Source organism: Lepisma saccharinum, chromosome 8 (genome assembly GCF_977018435.1).
Source record: "Lepisma saccharinum chromosome 8, izLepSacc3.1, whole genome shotgun sequence".
Taxonomy (NCBI): Eukaryota; Metazoa; Arthropoda; class Insecta; order Zygentoma; family Lepismatidae; genus Lepisma; species Lepisma saccharinum.
The window spans coordinates 79,086,179-79,108,858 of record NC_139236.1 but is presented as its reverse complement, the minus strand read 5'-3'; the positions used below and the strand labels follow the sequence as shown (position 1 = coordinate 79,108,858).

General features: G+C 37.1%; 1 protein-coding gene across 4 annotated transcripts in view; it reads right to left on the bottom strand.

Annotated features, from left to right (window-relative positions):
* The window catches only part of pps (protein partner of snf), a 110,170-nt gene that overhangs the window by 48,243 nt on the left and 39,247 nt on the right, over window positions 1–22,680 (bottom strand). For 3 of the 4 annotated variants that reach the window (XM_083127034.1, XM_083127038.1, XM_083127036.1), the window contains exons 4-7: window positions 15,756–15,884; window positions 11,197–11,271; window positions 2,025–2,212; window positions 522–740 (exon numbers count right to left, since the gene is read on the bottom strand). In XM_083127034.1, the coding sequence (XP_082983160.1) occupies window positions 522–740; window positions 2,025–2,212; window positions 11,197–11,271; window positions 15,756–15,884 (611 nt within the window). The remainder of the gene's footprint in view (window positions 1–521; window positions 741–2,024; window positions 2,213–11,196; window positions 11,272–15,755; window positions 15,885–22,680) is intronic. The other variant, XM_083127037.1, reaches the window with a different exon arrangement.

Below are 22,680 nucleotides of genomic sequence, written 5' to 3'. Positions count from 1 at the left end.
AATAACAAAATATAGAAAGAAAGCAAAAATAGCAGACACAAAATTCAAATTCCATATTCTTCTTACTGCACATCTACAGTGAAAACTTATTCCTTACATTCATATACTTTTTCCTTCAAAGCATATCACTTGAAAATGCAAAACAGATCAAGTGTTTTCTGGTTTAACTGCAGGGAAAAGGATTACTAGTATGTTTTACATTGTTCAAGACCTTTCCAACTTCCAAGCCCTGGTTATAAAACCAGAAATTTTTGCATCAATATTTATAATTATGCTAATAAACTGCATTGGCAGAAATAGTTAAATATCTCTATTTTCGTTTTACATCTTTAGGCAATTGTGACGATGAGGATAAATTATATTTACATGAAATTGATATAACATGTTCAACTACCAAAGTGGTTGGAATTGGTAGAATCACTTCAGTTAGTATCAACCCAGCCCTATAGTATACATCCAAATTTTCCCTGATTGTCTACACCCGTTTGTTATCGTTTACAGATCTGGAATTCAGCACTTGCCTTTGGTTGATTGGGTTTTTCCATGCTTGGCTTTGGCTGATCCGGTTTCTCCAGACTCGGCTTCTCGGGTGAAGGCTCTTCGCCCTTTCCTTCGGAGCCAGAACTCTCGAGCATAATTTTCTCTTGCCGAATCATCTCCTCATTCTCTGCTCTTATCCTTGCCACCTCTTCCCTTTCCAAGCGATCCATCTGGCGTTGAGATCTTCGCATGGGAGATGACTGAAAACAACAGGAAAAGAGATTGTACAAAAATCAAACACACAATTTGAAATTTCCACAGTTTGAATGCACTACATTCTAGAGTGCTATTAAAATGATCTTATTTGGCTCAAACGTTAAGTTTGAATCAGCACTGCAAGCTATCTGAATATGAAGCATGCACAACATAAGGAAAAGCAGTTTTTCCCTGCCATCTTGAAAATAGAAGCCAGCCAACTATGGTGTACCCATATGTATGGTACACAGTGACAAGCTATGCAACTGTGATAACCAATCGACATCTATGGTATTGAACCTGCTTCTATTGAAAACATGACAGGAAATGTTTCTCTGTCTGCCTGCTTGGTCATCAGCAGGACTAGGATTTTTATGACTTAGCTTTTTTTTTTTTTGGTAAGGGTGATGTGTTCCCCAAACATATAGAAATTCATATTATGAAGAAACTAATAAAATTAAGGTGCTTTTTAAGGGTATATTTTGGCATATTTGGCCATTTCTGCATGATAGGGCATATTTTGAAGTATTTTCGGTCATATTCAGCATATTTTTGCATTTTCAAGAAATATACAGTAATTTTTGAAGTGGATCCGTTCTTACTCCCATGTTTACTCTAGTTTTTTTTTCTTTGGACTGTAGCAAAATATTTCTAATTTTTATTTGAAAATTTAGAGAAAATATTCATTGTGCATTGCAACTCAGGGCTCATAAAGTGAACTAAAAATAGTACGTATGTGAAAATATCTCGGCATTTAGATACTGATGTTTGAAACAGTCCAGTTATAAGGGCATATTTTTCAAATTATAGTGCATATTTTGTAAAATTTTAGGTCATGAGAGCATATTTTGGCAATTTTTATGACATAAAAGTCCTAGCCCTAGTCATCAGTCATGTGTGGTGACATTTATAGTCACATCCCTGCTTGTTTGTAGTTTGAAATAAATTGACATTGTATGGGACCTACTGAAAAATAAACAGAAATTCCTACAACTTACATCCTATCCTGAAACCCAACATTCCACAATGATTTTTACCAAATGTCCAGATTACCTGTGAAAAATTATAACAATTCTAGGGTGTATTTTAATGATTTCACAGTGGTGCTTCCCACCTGGATTCACATTGCCAAGAAAATCATCTCACCATGCAACAGAGATAAGAAGAGAAAACCAGCCAAAAAAATAAATCACCAGTCTTGCTACAGACATGCTGAAGTTTGAAGGATGAACTATAAGGTAAAGACGCCAGTATACAAGCACTCATTAAAATATGCTTCAGCCACTAACCTTATCTTTTCGGGAATCACCTCTCCTCGACCCGTCATTGCTCCTTCCGCTATCTCCATCACTTGTCTCTGCATCACTGGGGACAGATGGGAAATCAATTGGCAAGTATCCCGGCTCCAAAGAGGTGTAACAGTGATCCAAACGAATTGTATCTGCAATGGCTGCCTGTTCTTCTGCATTAAGCATTTCTGAAAATAAAAGGCAAAAATTGATGCACACACACAACCAATCCAACTCACAGATTTCTCTACAGGGTGTATGATAAGTCACGCCCTACTTTTAAATTATTTTAATCTCATTTGCTAACCGATTCTGTTCCGACTAGTGTCATTATACATTCCATCCACTGAGGTTTTGTTTGACATGACAGAAGATGGGCAACATCAAGGAGTCCCCAATGTTGCCATCCTTAATGATATGTTAATGAGGAGTCCATCCACGGAAATCAGTATGTCAATGGTCTCATGAAAATGGTCTCTCACATTATGTAACTGCAACAATTCTCACAATTTCCCATTAAGCCACATTACATCCAGCAATTGTTCCCTGATGACGATGGCCATGCTGCATGGTACAAACTGTTTGACAACATTTTGTGGTCAGCATTTCATGCTGAGGGTTTTGTTAATAGGTAATAATAATTATTAGGGATGCGCCGAAGCCAATTACAGATGTATGAAAATCGGCCAAAATTGACATATCGGCATCAGTATCGGAATCTGCAAAAATCCGATATTTAAACCGGTACAGATTATACTAGAGTTTTACCTTCTAATAAGTTTTATATTATAGTTTTGTAAGATATATTGAAAATTTGGTTATGATTCGTCATTATTGTAGAGTTTTTGTAATAAAATTACTACAAACTCTCATTCAGAGGATCAACCTAACTATAAATTGGAAATAAAACAGTATATTGCTGAACCAGGATCTGCTGTTGTATTGGAAATTCAAAAATGAGTATTCAAACCTGAAGCACGTGCTGAGAAAATACTTGAGCATACCTGCTGCATCAGTATTCAGTGATTGAGTGTTCAGTGTTGCTGAACAGATTTGCGACAAGAGAAGAAGTAGGTTACTTCCTGAAGTGCTTCCAAATCTCGTATTTCTGAAGTTGAATCTGGCAGAACAGGAATTCATTTTTGCATTTCAAAGAACTGCTTGTGTACTAATGTTAAATCTCTAGGTTCACATAACCACCTTTTATAGATGCAAATGTACATTCGCATCTCTTGAGAATATATATGTATATACATATGATATGCAATAGAAATGTACATATCAAATTTATTTTTGTCATGCAGAAAATAACATCCCATTTCTGTTTAATAATCTTATGTATCGGAATCGATTAAATAACGGCATCGGTATCGGTTCCAAAAATTATTGGTGAGTACATCGGCATCGGTAAATTTTCAGCTTCGTCACATCCCTAATAATTATAATCCATGGTGCAACAGCCAGTAAGGGACAGGCCTACCTACCGACTATAGTGGTACCACAGGGAAAAGGACTTGCACAGAACCGCATCCCGCTCGCGGGTGTGGGGAAGGAGCCTTCACCACTGTCTCAGTTAGTATTGTCAGGCCTACTGATTTCTCAGATTTCCTCAATAAACGGTTGCTATGGAACCACCAAGGGCCTGCTCAAAACACGTGTCCTGATCATCTTACTTGGACATGAAGGGGAAAGGTGGAGCAGAGCATGTAAAACTCCACTCAACCATGAAAAGTGCTATTTGAACTGTGAAATTATGCCAAATGCTACTCAATTGTGCTAGGACATAATAATATTAATAATAATGATACTATGTTATTGCTATGATTACATTACTATTTTTAAATTGCATTACATTTCTATTTCTGTTCTCTTACATCACTTTTGTGCCTCTACGGATAAGTTCAACGATACGGATGAATAAGGAACTGATTGAGTTGGTGTTTTAAATCCACTTTGTGCAGTAAGGCTAATTGTGACTGGACCTACAGTTTAAATTGGGATCTGAACCACTATGTGCCTCCACCGGGTACTGAACCAAAGATCCCTTGATTACAAGGCGACGACGCTACCATTGCGCTATTGAGGAGGACCAGAGGAACTGATGAAATGGCATATGAGATGGCATGAACACAATGGCACATTCATGCCTTACTAAGTAGAAAGAACCTCTGTTCAATTACAAGGGAAGTAATGTACCCCCCTTTCCTCGTAGTTGCTTGGAACTTTTATCATCTTGAAAATACTTAATTTTCTGTAAAATAATATAGAGACATAGACATCCAGAAGGGGGTGCAAGAATAGCCAACCCCCCCCTCCCCCCAGCTTCCCGGAAAAGGAATGATTACCAAAAAGTTTACATTATTTCATACATGCAAGTTGATTTCAGTCTCAGTAATTTACAATTTACATAAATTATTTTAATGGGGATGCAGGAACGTGGTGTTCCTTGAGGGGAAACACTATTATGGGGTAACATGCCTAGTTTACCCTCCTGGAAAACTACCTTGCTTGCCCCTGGAAAAAATGTCCAAGATTAGGGAGCAACCCCCCCCCCCCCAGAATGTCATTCATCTGCTATTATTAGATTATCAGTTATTTTAGCCGATATCTTCTGGTTACCCAAGGAACAATCTCCAGATTTTTTAAAGTCTGACCTGGCAACACGCCCCGAGAGCAGCAGGGAAAGTGAAGAAACGCTTTTGACCGAAAGTTCTTTTACTTGTGGCCGATATATACCAGAATCACTCCCACATGCCTCAACACAGGTGGGCAATCATTCAATCAGTAACATCGTGAGCCCGACGAAACCAGTCGTCGTCATCGTAGGTTTCCATGGCCACGTTGTGCTACTCATTTGTAGCTCCCAACAATTTCCTCACAATGGTGGGTGGCCACAAGTCACATACACAGGTCGAAATCGCAGGAGAAAAGTTGTTACACTTCCCGCAGGAGACTCGAACCAGCTTATGTCCCATAGCCTGATGCATTAGACCAGACTGCCATGGTGCAGGACTTTGTTAAGAGGTACAACTATCATATTGAGTGGTGAGAATCTTCACGTTTGTGTTGAAAATGCACATGGACGTCTGAAGATAACAGTATGGTGTAGTATCTCATCTTCCACAGTAGTTGAACCTTTCCGATTATGAAAATGTGTCAAGAATGTTGGGGTTTATGTGTAGTTTTGAATTATTGATTGATTTGTGTTTTAAGTCCACTTTATGCACAGTAAGGCTAATCAGGACTGGACCTACAGTTTAAAGTGTGATCCAAACCACTATGTGGCTCCACCGGGTAATAAAAACAGGACCCGTTGATTCAGGGTGCCTACAAACATACAGAAAAGAAATTCCCTCACATTTCCAGGTTTTCCAGGACAAAATTTACATTTATCCCTGACAATTACAAACTAAACTAAATCGATCTTTTTGCAAATGAAATAATAAACTCCTACAGATCCAGGTATGGATTTCTTAATTACCAATATTATCTTCTATGGAATTTACTTAATTTCTCTATTCTCTACGATTTGAATTCAAACAGCAAAATAGTGAATTTGGAAAATTATTACAATTCACAAGCTAGGGAAGGATTACGGAATTTTATCACACGCAGTAAGTACAAAATAAAATACTTGATTATTTTTAAAGTTACGACTAAATGAGAGAAGAGTGATTGAATTGTACAAAAGAAAGTGTCTTATTTCCTTACATTATCAATGGGATTTCTGCTTCAGTACAGCATATCAAAGTGAAGTACTGTGAAACTGACAACATGCTGACGAAATGGGTATGTAGAAGAGTGCTGCAATGAGCGTTTTTCACTCGACCAGCCAATAGTTCGCACTGATGACGCTAGATAGTATTAGGAACTGACAGCTCTTCGATCACCATGACGTCACGAGCGAGTTTCGCTCGAACAGGCAAAACGATCAGTACACGCTCGAAACCCAGTAGTTCACGTGTAACCGTAATTTTTCTGTAGTATTGGCCCTTCAAACATGGATCGTGAAGTGAAAGACGCAGTGAAATAGAAACTGAAGTGAACATAGTCATCATTTTCATGTTAAAATGTAATTTAGTCCATCTTTACAACACATAGCAATGTATGAAAATGAATAGATGATTATGGGCTGAAACTGCCAGGATGGATTTTTACGCATATATTTGTACGATTATTATCCCATTAAAAAGATATTTGATATTCTATATATTCGAGCGAATTACGCTCGAGCGTGGGAGATTCGATCGAGTATTTTCGAGGGAAAGTGGTCCAATGCAGTACTCTAGAAATTTAACGCAAAGAATTTATAGAATTGCATTGTATAGGTACCTGATTTACCTAACCACACATTAAAACAGGAACACTCTGTTAATAACAGCTTCTGAAAGTTCATATACGATGGTGTCCTGATTAAAGCTCCAATGGTGCCTATACGCAGCACTAGTGGTCAGAGAGCGACACACACACATGCAGGCAGGAAGAAGTGGCATGTAGCTGTAATTTGGTACAGTTGCAATGCAGCCGGTTTTGGACAGTTCTAGGTTAAAGATTGCAGCTCTCATAAAGTCTCCCACCGACTGCGATGTAGCCTACATGTAGTAATCAGAATTTTGCACGCTCAGAATTTGGCACAGAGCCACCAGCAATCGTGTGAGGTGTGCAGACCGGACGTCGTGAGTGATAGTATGGTCAGACGATGGAGCAGACAATTCATGGAAGGCCAATCGAATGTGCACAACCTCATATACAGCTGAGTACACGCAGGCCCATTGCATCACTTCAGGTAAGAGATTTTGGGCCACTCCTGTACAGCCCTGGCCTTGAATGTACCGACTTTCATCTCTTTGTTTAACTGAAGAGGTTTCTGGCAGCACAAGGATTCGACAGCTACACTGCGGTAGAGATAGTTCCAGTCTTTGCTGTCAGACACATATGCCATGGGCATACCAAATTTAGTGCCATGCTACGACAAATGCCAGAACAACGGTGGTGATTATGCCGAAAATTAGGTAAGGACTCACTGTTACTAAGCCCTAATGACTGAGCTTCATTATTTCTCACTCGACAAATGCCGATGGTGCGCACTTAGCTTGGTAATTCAAAACACATCTCGCACGACAAATACTGAACATATGGCTCCCGTGTGACGGTAGATACAAACTCGATCTCGTGTTAGAACCCTGCCACTTTGCTCTGTGATGCAAATAGTTTTGATAGAAGTTGAAGAAATCGTGGGAAATACATGATTTAATGTGGCTGTCAGAATTATTCCATGTATAACAAGCATTATAGTTTACTCTTGAATAAAATGTTGGAAAACTTGCACGTTCTATGTACACAAACATGGCCTATAAAAGACAAGAATGTTGGATTTCATGGAATTTTTCATTGTTTTAGGACTTTTTTTAAAAAAAATAGTAAAAACGCCAACAATTTGCATTTTATGCCAGATTCGCATTATTTCGATATTTCGAACGGGTGAAAAATGTGTGAAGACATCACTGAACATTCATAAACACAACCTCGCAGCAATTACAATTTTCCCCGGTTTTCGCGTTTGCGAAAAATCAATTTCCCTACTAATTGGAAATTACTTTCTGGCCACCACTCGTATAAATCAGTAGAAGGAAAGTGAAAATTTAGCAGGGCTAGCAGAGAAAAGTCAATTCTTGAAGAAAGTGATTTGCTTTTATGATTGAATGCTTCAAATAAATATATTAAAATATTTACGTATTTATTATTAGTATTTTATTTCATAATATTGGACATTAACTTCACTCAGAGATTAATGACCATCTCTCAAGAGTTTAGACAGACAGGACAGAGAGTGGTGTTAATTTCATTGCAATACTACTGTTGCAGTAAATTTGAGGATGGGAGCATGCACTTGCCAATTTTTATAATGTTCACCAATGCAGTTTATGTTTCACTTTTCGTTATAGTATTCAACATATATTCCATTTTGTTGGATTCTTCTTGATATCTAAGAATAGTGCAATGTCATTGTAAACATATGTTAACTTGTGCAAAACCCGTAATACGTCAGGATGATGAAAGAAAACCTACGTATGCAGTGCTTCATTAAATAAGGTGAAGTGAGCTAGAAGAGGAATAAAATTCCAGCAGCATATTTGCAGTCTAAAGCTCTTCTGGTTAATGCATGCGATTTTTGTTGGATGTTGTAGTTCGAAGACGTTCATCAAAAAACAACTATCGGACAGCGCCACCTGCTCCCATTCCCTCCATCTGTTGATAGTTCTGTCCCCTTACTACTCCCATTCGGACAAGAAAAAATGATAATTCAATGCATTTTCCACGTAATATTTAGAGCCTTTACACATTTTTCTGCCCCTCCGGAAATAAATAAATAAATAACACACACTCACTCTCACTCTCTCTCTCTCTCCCTCCTCCTGCCATCACTGATTTCTGGCGTTGTGGTTGTGTTGTGCATAAAAGGGGCCTAGAAGTTGAGTCCGAAACTTAGCAACAAGATTTCCTGTTCCCGTGCAGAGTTCCATAACGATATTGAAATAAATAAATAAATAATAATAATAAAAAAGTCAAGACAAAATTTCCTGACATTTCCCTGACTTTTTTTCACACCTCAAATTCCCTGACTTTTCCCGGTTTTCCAGGTCTGCCGCCACCCTGTGATTACAAGACGACAACGCTACCACTACCCCATCGGGGAGGCCTTAGTTTTAAGTTATGTCAAACAACACTTCAATAAGTGGATTGTATAGCAACATTGTTAGAACAGAATCGGCTAGCAAAAAAAGCACCCTGTAGAACCTTGCACTTTGATTCTGAAGGGAGAAAATAGCAAAAAAGTACTTTTCTTAATGCAATTACCAGTCAGGCAATTTTGCAGCGTCGAACAAGACATGTTTCAGTCCTGCCCTATATCCCTATATATATTGGTTGTTTACGATATATACTTATGGATCCTGTGCCACGGAAAACCTACTTCAATGTGTGTGTGGGGGCGGAGGATTAGCAACATTCGTAAATCTCATTTCATTGGCGATGTGGCTTACTAAGCTTTGAGTTCCCTTTTTTAAGTAGTGAAAATCTATTGCAGTTGGCAACACTGCAGGCAAGTGTGCGCCTGGTGCAGTTTCTGCTCGAAGCAACTACGTCATGCAAAGGGAGGGGCGTGCAGTTGATTGAATGAACGCACTGAGACCTACTAGGTATCTTACGACTGCGGGTACCCAGCGGGTTTCCAATACCTGCCAAGAACGATCTGGGCAGATGGTCAGGCAAGGTGCTCAAGCGAGGGTGTTGCGCAGGTTGCATGGCATTTCAGGAGCGATGTTTCGCGAACGGGTCTGCTCCAGGTCTTGTGCGTGGCACGAATGGGAGAGGAAAGAGGAGTACACAGGATTCTTGTTGAGAAACCTGATGGTAAGAGACCTGTAGGAAGGTCACGACGAAGATGGAGGGACAACGTTGATATGGACCTAAAGGAAATCGGTAGGGACGGAAAAGAGTATATAGATCTTGCTCAAGATAGGGACAGATGGCTGCAGCCATGAACCTTCGGGTTGAAGAAGGCTAGAGAGTTAGGTAGGTAGTGTTGTCTCACAATGGTTGAGAACCACTACACTAGGTGGCCAAAATACATCAAGACTTACTCTGTGACCAGGTTTAGCAGCTTTTAAATCACATATTTTTATGCTAAATACAAATGTAAAGGGGTTTGATACCAGATTTTGGAGTTGAGACGATAGTTGTATGGCTGACTGCAAATCCAAGGTCATTTCTAATTACAGAAGCGAATTGGCAGGAACTCATTCCTCGATTCCGCAGTGCTGTTTTTTTCATTTTCCGATCTACTCTGGGTGATGTTTTCTATTTTCTACCACACTGTTGCTGAAGTGACGATTTGTTATGCTTGTGAATTACTCTTCCTGCTGCTGAATGGTGGATTTTGAGTATTCCACCAATCTCCCTGAGAGATTTACCTTCGCTGTGCAAAGTAAGAATTTTGCCTTGCTTACGTGGCGACAAGTCACATTTCTTATCCATTTATTTGTTTAGAGTCCACACACAGCAACAATATCACACAAAAACAACGCTACACAACAACAATACAGCTACTTGATACTACAAACAATGAGAAAGCACAGAACAGTCACTAACAGCTGTTTACCTTGGCCTACACATCAAAACTGCAATGCAGAATTCACACGATGATAACTGACGAGGCGCTTTCCGCACCATCTGGAGGGAATATTACTGATACACAAACATTCAACTAGTGCCGTTCGTGACCACAGGTGTCAGATAACGCAACGAAACTATCCTACTCTTCCTTTCCTTTTATTTCTTTTCTAGCGGGCCGAAACTATGATTTTCTGTGTAAGTTACTGTGAGAATTGAGGTGTCACTATTTTTTCTTTACAGAGTGTACTAGATAAGATATATTTAATAAGCCTACTGAAATATGAAGTTAACACTTGCAAAAAGAACATTCATTCAAAAAAGACAGCATTTTTGCAACTACTGCTTATGTTTAGCTATGAATTCCATGTTGAAAGTGTTGTATTTTAAATTTAGATATAAGTGTCTTTTTACAGTAGAAAGATAAATGAAAGCAAGCTGTGGAACAAGAAATATGCAGTCAAGAAATGTATTTTCATCGATTTGAAATACTGGGGTAAAAAGTCACGAAAAAAATTCCAGTTTATCCATTTTACAGATTCACTGCATCTTTGCCTAAAACAGGTATTCACATCGCTCAGGTCAGTGTGAATGGATAAAGGTTTTGATCATGACTTGCTGCCTGGGACATGAAGAAAGAATGCTGAAGAAGTACATGTATTCTTTACCACTTGACCTAGCAACAGTCTTGCCGCTTAGATTTTCAGGGCACAACAATCATTACATATACATTCTATTGAGCATTAAAATCAAGGACTCAGCCTGGCTGGCAGAGATGATGCCCAATTGGTCCACCACCTACACTGGACTCCATCCACACCAACTACTCAAAACTGGCTTCAAACAGGGAGAGCTTTGTATGAGATTTTCAACTCATACACACAATATCATAGACACAGCATTGAAAATAGGTCAGGTAAGGGCTTTTCATTGTGTCTGCCCTAGTCTATTTCATCAATAAAGAACACGAAAAGGTCAATAAGAAATTAAATGTATTTACCTCCATCTGGTGATAGGAAGTTCCCATAAAGAAATTCTTCCAATTTTTTATCTAGGTCACCTGATGCACCATGGCCTGTTGGGAAGCAAAATAAAAAAATGTTACATTAAGGACTATACAAAAAAATACAATATACACAATTATGTATGTTCAAATTAGTTATAGGTGTATTATTACCTGTACAAACACGCATAATAGATCCCATTTCAATACACCTATGATAAAGCAGCAAGTACTAGTAACAATTAGAAGGCCAACAAACTTAGTTATGCTTTAACACAATTTTCACTTGTCAATAAGATAATACAAGACATTTCCTGATAATCTCAATACTATCACTATTGTATTTCTTGCGGAAAACGTTTATGTGGGTTGAATGCCATTTACTCACATTTGCGGAAACTTGGGTTATGCAAAAAAGACTTTTAGATATCGTTCGAATGTCATTTTTGAGTCAATGTATCAAATATATCAGCACTAATACTACACATGTAAATATTAATGGTTTGGACTTTTAACCACTGTATCTAGTGTTATATATTTTTACATATACACACACACACACCAATGTCACAGACTCGTTTGGTCTCTGTCTTCCCAGGTATTCTGTTATATAAACCAACTCCATTTCCGTATGGCACTCTGATTCCTGATATGAAAAAGAGTCCACCTGCCCAAACTACCAGACCGGGTGGAGTCTCGGCCCCCACTAAGTAACCCTCAAATTGAATGCATTCCCAAAATACATCCTGTGTTCAGGGGTTACCTATATAGGACCACATAACACACACTACCCTGAAGACAAGAGACAGAACAAGTCTCTGAAACACACGTGTTTGTGTGCATGTAAAACACAAAATAGAGTGGTTTAAAGTAAAAACAATTCATCATGAAACAACCATGACTGATCAGTTACAAAGAGCATGACAAGTGAAAATACTGATTTTTTTTTTTTGTACTGATGCTTCGATTTTTTAAAATTATTGAATCAATATTGGTAATATTGCAAATGCTTTAATCTGGAATCTGAAGGAACTAACGTATGGTGAAAAAAAATTGCACAAAAAGAAAACGCTGTGGTCAATGGCAAAAACGCACAGATGTATTTCGGGTGCTGGTTGGTATACAAGGGTGGTATCTGAACATCAATGAACAAACACATTCACACAGAGTCTGCTGGCCTTGCGACAATTTTGGGGCACTTTCTGCATAGATGGAGCAAATGTTGATGGATCAACATCGCACAAGCATCTGCGGATCCGTTGGATGAGGGTTGCAACGGTTCGTGGTTGATAATTATTGGCATACACCATCCGCTTTAAATTTGCCCAGAATCTTCAATGGGCCGCAGTTGGGGAACATTAGGGGGATTCTGTTCTTTGGATATGTAAGGGATACCTAAGTGCTCCATGGCCGCAAGACTTCGTGCAGAGTAATGGCAGCTGGCTAAATCTGGCCAAAAAACAACATTGTCCCCACGATGGTATTCATTGATAAACTGCTTCACTTTAGGCAAACAGAACTTTACATACCGGTCGGCGTTGAGTGCAAGGCCAGCCTTGAAAAACTGAGGTTTCGACAGTCCTTTCTCACTCATGGCAAGCCATAGCAACACCTTCTGTGGGAATTTGGTTTTGGCAGCAAAACGCACTGGATCGGGCACGGCAGCAGTTCCAGGATCACAGTAGGTTTTCGGCTGCCACTCATTGCCATCTAGGGTGAAATAAGTCTCATCGTCCATGATACAAATCACGTCATTTGTTGCAGTGAACGTTTTTGTCACAAGGGTTCGTAAACGCTGTTTCTGGACAACAACTTGTTGCTCAGTCACTTTTGGCATAGTTTTTCGTTTATATCTCCGTATCCCCATCTTCTGTAATGCTTTCTTCACTGTGTTTTTATCACACTGAAACCTCCTACCAAGCTCACGGTAGGATTTTGCCACCTTACCTGCAGTAACACGTCGCAGTTGTTGCAACACTCTGGGTTCACTTAACTTCGACTTCCGTCCACTGCCCGGCTTTCTTTCCACGTTGATTCCCTTCTCCAATTGTGACACAATATTATAAACCGTACGACGGGAAAATCCTACACGTTGAAAATGTTTCACAAGCTCGGACTTTCGAACAGCACGATTCTCTGTCCAATATTGCACGATCATTTTCCGACGGTCGTCTTCTTTCAGCTCCATACTGACTTGTTTTTACACCAACCTTCTCTTGCTCTTCACACTACATAACTGGTAGACGTACAATCCAACACAGCTCAAATGGTGTGTCAGTGTTCAATATAGCCAGTTCCGCAGGGTTGCAAACTTTGTGCAAATTTTTTTCACCATACGTTATAACAATGGCCTGCACTATGTACCAGAGCACAAAGATGTTTGAACAATTCAACCCACATTAGATTGAAGTAGTGGCAATTCAAACAGTTAAGCTAAAGCAGATAAGTGTGATTTTGTGTCAGGTGCAGTTGATTGGGAGTTTTCCATGCCTCTGAATAACAGAATGAACAGAGAAATATATGATCAACGTAGGGCAAAATTTTTCTCATTTTAAAATGTTCTTACTTGAGCTGAATCAACACCACTTTCAACAGATACTGATACAAATGCTGATATCTTACCAATTTCCGATACCGATACTTGAAGATTGTAATAATTCAAAATTGTACAGAATATTTAAAATTTTAATATGTAATTTTTCATTGGGGCTATACCATAGCAATCATATTTACACGCGATAATTGTTTAATCACAAAATCCACTTCTCCCCACGATGTTGCAAAAATAAAGAAATGTATGCATAATTTCCAGGATATTTAGATTCCATGTATGATTACCTTCATTTAACAATGTCAGAAACTTAAGCTTAGAATTTGAGGAGGGAGTCCAATAAGAAAACATGCTACACGTTAAGGGCCACATAACTTATTACACCACATTCAGATGTGTTTGATACCACAACTTTGGATATATTGTAAACATATCTTATATAGAGAGAAACATGTTCTGAATTGAGAGAGAAATGTATTCTCAGAAATTTCAACTTCATATACAACTACTGTAGTTTCTTTCAGCTGATTTGCAAGATTGTCATTAATAAAACATAAATTAAAAGACAATTCAACCTATGGTACCCTTCCTTTCATCAACAATATTCACAGTACAAACAAACTACAAAAAAATAAATAAATAAATAAAATACTCTTAGTACAACTACATACATTATGTCCAACATGGACATGAATAGTATATGCTACCTAAATGTGGATAAATATAAAATATGACATACTGCTTCTGTATCAAATCGTGATAAATTTTATTTTAATCGGCAAGTGAGTCAGTGATCTGTGTACCACACAACAAATTCTACACAGTCTAGTCAGGAACTTCTAGTTTGAAATCTTGACCTACCTACCCTTTCATTTAAGAGCCTGTCCCATCCATATTCTACTTCTAATTTTTAAAAAAATACCTTAAAAAGACTACAAACAATACGTTAACGATACATAAGGATATAACCTTTACCATTTCCAAACCACTATGTCAGACCATGCATATCAAAGTATGGGATAAATAATTTTAAAACCCTTCCCCTTTGTACCACAAGAAGCTGATTCACAATTTATTTTTCCCGAATAACTTAGTTCTTACCTTTCTTTTGCCAGAGATGTTCATATTTCTAAATGACTTAAATCCTGTCCTGGATAGTGAATTTGAGGTTAGACAATGAAACAAGAAGAGATAGAAATAAAATATATAAAACAAATCATGCTGCAAATACAGAAACTATGATGCCAATGGAAATTTAAAATATAAAAAATAGACCATGTAAATGAAGAAATATCTATACTAGGGATGGACTGATATAATTTTCTTTACGGATAATGACAATTGTTCTGATATCAATAACGATTATGATAGAAAATAGAAAATATTTTGAGTAGAGCATGAGGTTTGAATGATGCCAAATTCCTGGTGATTTTTCTAGCAGAGGATTCTTTAATGGAATTCTTTGGAATGCTTGTTGGTTTTATGTTGAAATCAATACACTGTGAAATTCCATGCAGGTAGCATTAAATTAAGCTGTATTTAGACTTAAGACAAATTCCCATTTAAAAAAATATAATAAAAAAGCTTGTTCTGCTTAGTTTGAGTATTCAGCAAGATTTGGAGCTGATATTGCTATGTCTTTTATACACTATTTATTTACATAATTGCAAACTGTACACACAATATTTATCAACCCAGATATGCTTTTCTTTTACATCATAAGAATCATCACAGAACGATGGAATTTATAAACTTCTGTGGAAGATATATATAAAAAAATTTGGTATAAAAGTAATGCCATTTTACATATAAACTGATGTGTCATTATTGACTGTAAATGAAAATCAATCAATTCCATCCCTGCCTAGTAACAATAAAGAAACAGCAATGAACCCAAGCTTTTACATTCTAAAATTAATGTCAGGCAAGTAAATCGCTAGAACTAAAATTTAAGTTGTAAAAAAAAAAAAGTAATAAAATCAAAAGTCTACACAAATATCCTCACCTCCTAACATTGCCGTGACACCCTCACCCAAAATCTGCTTGGCTTGTTCCGACTGGAGTGCCGTTTCCAGTCGCTGTAGCTGTTCCTGATCCATCATCTCCAGGATTGGGTCCAGACCTGCCCCTCCCCCTGGAACAGTACCATTATTACCACAATTAGAGTACTGTTCCACCAAAAAAAAAATATAACTTCACACTATCCCTACAAGCTATTAGCAATACTAAAGGGACAAGGACACCAAGAATTTCTTGACTAGACATACCTGACTCACATACACTACTCTATTCCGGTATTCCCCACGACAGTGTTTGACATCCCTCTTCCTCAGAAACCATAGTGACTGCAAAAGTTGGCACCTTGTCCTTCTTCACAACTGTTTACTTACAATGAACAGTTTTAAACTTTTCATACCCCTCCCCCCTCTCTCTCTGTGCATATTGGACAAGGACACAATGCCCCGAGGTAACTACTCTAAGATCAAAATAAAGATCAATATAAGCCCAGATCTTCAATGTAAAATGTATGGTTTAAAGATGAAATGGCATTCTTCCTAGACTGACACTATTTTTGGTACATAAATATGAAACTATAAAGTTATTAGCTGCATCTATTGTATTCAAAAAGTAATGCAATATTGTAATGCTTTCTAGAGTCAATGTTTGTTGTAATACCACTTTATGCTCAGACAGGCCAATCGAGACTGGATCTACATTTTAAAATGAGATCCTAACCACTATAATGTGCCTCCGCTAGGTACTGAACCTGAGACCCTTTGATTACAAACCAACAGAGTTAACACTATACCAAAATAAGGTCTATACTTTTTAAGGTTTAGAACTAATGATACAGAAAATAATACGTAACAGAATCATTCCTGTTTTCTAGTGTAAACTGTATTACATTTCCTTAAATTGCAACTGTTATGCAAGAAAGAAAAATATGTACTCTTAAATGCAATGAAACTTAAACTACATTAATTTTTAAAGTGAATTGGGGAAAATACAGATTGTGGGGGGTTACTAAACATTTGAATAAAATATCAGTAGCATCCTTGATTGCTACATGTTTGTAAAGAAAATTCAAGCAATTCCCGGCAGCACTAAATCTCACACAGTTCAGTCAGTGAAGGGATGCATGTACCTTGGTGAAGAAACACAAAGACCACAAACAATGTTACATAAAATTATAATTTGATGTACTCCTGTTCAGGTTACAAATTTAGTGCAATTTTATATTTTTGTATTGGCATGTACTTGAGTGCACAAAGCCATGGCATGTGACAAATGAAGCACCACGAGAATTTCTGACTTTTTGACTTCATTATAGAATAAAATGAGTTTCATATTTGGAATGGTTTACTTTCCTTACCAATATTTAACATCTGTTATGGTAAAAAATATTTTTTCTCAGTCTTTCCTCTAAATTAGTCATGCTCTATACTGCTGAGGAAATTTACCATTACGGTTCTATTTTTCAAACCAGTTTGTAACCAGAATCCGTAACACAGTGGCTGCAGGTTTGAACCCTGGTTACAGCATGAGAGTATTATTTTCTCTGACCCGTCATCTATTTCCCCAGTTCATCTTTCATCCTCATCATCGTTATTAACACCAAAGTTAACAAACAGATGTAAAATAACAGAAAGAAACAGATATAAACCGGTTTGCAGGCAACTCTGTTATGTTCAATTTGAACGTTGTTAATTAATGCTGCTTTTCTACCCCTAAGGATTAATAAGAAACAAAGATGACTAACAACGAAGAACAAAGACAATGAACAACCAATTCAATGACCAGAACATTAACCCAGAACCTTGAGTAAGGAGAATTTGTACACTGATGTAGTATGTGTGAATACTAATGAGAATTCAAACAGTACAGGAGAAGAACATAACAGTTCATTCATAAACTAGTATTTGCTCTATATCACATAGCACTCAATGCAAAGAACGTGTTTCACTAAAATAAATGATCCTCTAAATTTAATCTGAAAATTTATTATGGATGGAATAAATTAATTAGCACTGTTATCAGTATCTGCCACTCAGTTTGTAAGTAAAATACATAATTTTAATTGCAATATATCAGCAAAACTGGCAAAAAATTTACCGATTCAATATTTCTATCACAGATATTTTTTTAAATAGAAAAGTACATTTCTAAAACCTTAAATTTGTAAAGTAGATGATCTCTAAATAAGTAGTTTCTTTTCTGTCATGTGCTAAGGTATTTTATGTAAGATTTGCAACTTTATATCTGATCAGTAGAAGATGTTATTAACATAATACCATATTTACGCATACATAATGCGCACCCTGGTTTTTGATGGAGAAAATGACAATCAATTATATCTCATATATAATGCACAGTATAATCCACTTTCAAGAAATGCTTTCTTGGTTGTAGGCAGTAAAGCTATTGTTATGCCAATCAAGAGTGAATGACATCATACCCATTCAATGAATCACCTGTTGCTAGGTGGACCAAGAGGAGAAGAATATCACTTGTGTATGCAATGAGTCACCAACCCACACCACCTCCACCTGTTTAGCATCCCAAAGCTTTCACTCTTTAACCACCTTATTTATTCTGTAATACTAGACAGCGAGTTCAAAATTACGTTATGGATTTGCAGTGCTCAGAAAGTTATTTTCCGCTGATACACATCCCATGTGACGGGAGGGGCATTCTCGAATTTCGCCAGAATGGCACTGCTAGTGCTTTTCTTGGTGTCGCAGAACATCACATTAGAAAGTGAAAAATCATGGGAAATGGCCTTCAAACTGTTATACATGGTTTTACTCATTCCTTCTTTACTTTTTGTAAAAAAAAAAACAACTTAAAAATATATACTTTTTCCATGACTAACGTAACATTTATACGAGGCACAATTAGAACCCTCAAACTAGCAGTTAGCAGCAAAAAATTTCTTCCATTAAGGCATTGGCCAGTAATAAATTTTAATTATTATTTTCTCTTTCCTTATCTTCTCTTTCATCCAAAGTACCATAAAAATCAGAACGCTCCTTCATTTTGTGATGAAGTCATTTCAACCGCATTTCACATTAGTGGCACTATCTTGAATGTAATATTGTTACCATATTCAGAAACCGCAGGATTTAAGCTTTACAATCATATATAACATGATAGAGTTCTGTAAACATGAAAAATCAATGCAAGTGTCACAAAATCATGGATGACCATGTACGGTTTCATGTTGGCTGTCCAAATTATTCCGTGCATAATACGCACCACAGTTTTTGGGAGCAAAAATTTTGGAAAAAGTGCGCATTATACATGAGTAAATACGGTAGTTACATCAGCACTCACGAAAATTTGATTCTGGTCCAACCCTAGTATTTATTATATGTAACAAAAATTCTTGAATCAAAAGAAACATTTTAAAAATGCACTTAAACATCTCATTAAATTTCCCCACACATGAGATGTAGATCAATCCGTCATCATAAAGGAAGTCTTTTGTATGCTCTTGACACAATAATGATTTTCATGCGGAACATCAAAAGATTATATACCAATTAAGATAATTTGAAAGAAGACCATTAACACATAATATTCATTTCCTGCTCTTAGGAGAAGGTACAATTTACATAAGAATTTGGAAAGGATAATGAAAAGAGTTATTATTATTATGATTTGCTTTATTTTACTTCCCTTCTTGTGCCACGTTCGGCTAATTTGCAAAGATGGGGATGAGGGATGACATGATGAACTTGATGAATGGACACTCACACATCCACGGCCATGCTGGGATTCGAACCCGGGACCCCTGGCATCGTAGCATGATACTGATATGCTAACCACTCCGCCATGGGGGCCGCCAATGTAAAGAATTGAACCAACAAAGCCAATGAGAAGATGCAGCTCTGCTAGAACAATGAGACAACCAATGCCCACAAACACATCACACGAGAGGAACCAGCTGCCAACTTTCTTCTTTTCGATCAATTTATTGTACCATCAAATAATGCTATAATGGTATAGAAACACACCAAATATCTGTAACAAGTCTGAAAACATGGAAAAGAGAAGAAAGCTAAATGCGTACCTTTACATAAAAACTGAACTTCAAGGAGCAAAGTCCTTTGGGGGTCAGGTGGCTTTTTATTGGGCGATGCTTGGTCAATGGGCCCACAGATTACTCTTTACAAGTAGATCCCCAATTCTCCTCATGATACTGGGTCACCAAAATGTTGGGAGCTCCCACCCGGGGCTGCCCACACCAAAGGTGAGAATGCTAACCGATTGGCTACGTGGAAGACCATGGTAAATATTACCATGAAATCAAATGAAATCCTTAAAAGTGAAATAAAAATTGTAGGGCAGACTGTATATAGGCTAGTTGAAATTTACATGAGGTATAAACTGTTATTTACAAAACGACCTCAAGGCTCCAATACTAATGAAGTGAGCTTCAAAATGGCATTTTCGTTATTTTAAAGATGGCGTCTCCTCTACACACTTGCACCAGCCAGTTTACTAATGGAGGAGAAAGTTTGACAATGGCCTCAGTTCGTAGGCAGATGGGTAGAAAGGCCTCAGCAGTGGCTCATAAGTGACAGCAAATAGATCCCAAAGGCTTATTCTTGAGGTATACAGGCACTACCTCAAAGTTGAAAATATATGAAGATCAGCAATAGGTCTGTGCTAAAATGCAATACACTTGTGTAACCCTACGTACAGAAATTACTAGATAAGCAACAAAAAAAAATTAAGGTTTTCATTTCTCTCCCCCTTGTAGTAACGTAGTAAGTATGTGGGGTAATATAATTATAATATAAGAGTGCCAATCCTAACTTGCCTAACCTGCTCACATATGCATTATGGTCATTCTCTATACTTGCACACAAAATAAAAATGGGATGGAAATACAAAACAGGTGGCAAACATCAAACATTCACAAACACACACATAAAATGTTTTGTAGAAGGAAGCAGCAGTCTGGATCCTGGTGAGAAACTAATTGCCATTCACAAGGAAACACACATACGGAAATATATCAGTTGAGAAAATTGTTGTACGCAAACAATGTAGCAAGAAACCAGAAGCTGGTTCCATGCGCTTACATGCACATGCATACAATTGGTGTGAGGATGCATATGTATAATGATTAGACCTCGGATTTTAGGTTTTTAGCCTATTTTTTCATTTACAGATATGTAAGAAATAATAAATTATGTCAGAGTTTCGTTAAAAAATGCAACAACTGATGAAGTTTTATAGTACCTAAAAAAAACTATTTTGCTTGTTAGAACCTATGTACGTATTTTAGATTTATATGCCTAAATCAAGCTTTTTTTTAAGGTTTTATATATTTCTAAAGGTTTTCCAGGATTTTTATGTCACACAGAGGCATTTGCTTTGTTTGGTCAAGAAAAAATTCAAGTGTTTGAAATGTACTCTCTGTTGATTTCTTTTCCTTCAAGTCCAAGGTGATTTTTCAAAGCTCTAAACAAAGCAAAATGTCTGGTGCCACTGTTATCTGTACAATCCAAAGTGGTCTGATCTGTGTGGTCTTGCTCACTTTCACGTCACTTCAGTGTTTTGTGGCATTCACGCCTTGCAACCTAACATTTCAGCATTAAAGTTTGTTTTTGTTAAAATATTATTATCAGCATATAAGATGATCCTCACAGACAAAATTGCGCAATTTGACTGTGGATAACATGAAAACATTTTTGCCTAACTATACGGCGAAGTGTGGATTTTAATAGCAAATTCCCAATGGTAAGTTCTGCCATTGCCTTAGCGTTAGGCAACACATGCAACATTATGCAAGATAGTACATATTTCAGGATATAGGTTTCATTGCCGGTGACTATACCTAATCAGCACTTTTCAGAAATTTTCAACTATTTTAAGTTTTTTTCTAACCTACTTCAAGATTTTTCGAACCTAACTTAAGATTTTTAGGACCTATCTTAGGATTTCTAGATCCTATTTTAGGGTTTTTCAAACCTATTTTAGGAACTTAAAAGCACACTTTTAGAACCTAAAAATCCAAGGTCTAATAATGATAATGGTATCAGAATTAGATATTTAGAACTTGAGCCAACATATAAATTCTGCAAGTGACAGAAACAGGTGGCATTTAGATGACTCAAAGCATCCTACATAACTATTCAAGTCCTTCACAAAATAATTACTACTAGGCAAACATTTGTTTCATTTTTACACCCTTTCCATCCTGTGTGCACAACTTCCTAGGCCCCTATCCACATAAGGCAACAAGCTGTATACGCCGTTTTCATTATGCAGCTGATTTAGCCAACAAAGAAAATGTGTTGGAAACTGCAAAAACAGTACTTGCACCGACTAAATGTTTTCATAACTCAACATTTAATCACATTTAACATGTCTCTTTCTTATCGAACTATGAACAGAATAATTTAGTATTGAAAACTAAATTTCAATAACTTCCATGTCTTTTGGTGGAAGATTCATAATTACAGTATCCTTCACACTTAATATCTTCATTTATATTGGTCAGTCATTTCCTAAATGTGGAAATTAAATCAAGCCTCAGAAATTTTCCTTTCCTTGAAGTCCGTTTCCATTCTTAAATTAAATAATAATGTCAATTATTTAACCTTCAATTAATGCAATGGTTCAGACTTCATGTAACTGACAGGCAACATTAACATACTTCAAACATATCTATTGAATCCAGTGTGTTTTCCTCAAATTGAAAAATACAGGTGGTATGTATAACGCATTAAGTTTTCTGAAAAATTCAACTTGATTTATTCATTTTTTTATCATTGGTATCCCCTGCCTCCTACACTTGTCTATTCTGATCAACCTTTTATGCGAGTAATATAACTAATTATCTACCACACGAATAGATGCTTGATTGATTGAGTATGTTTTAAGTTCACTTTATGCACAGTATGGCTAATTGGGAC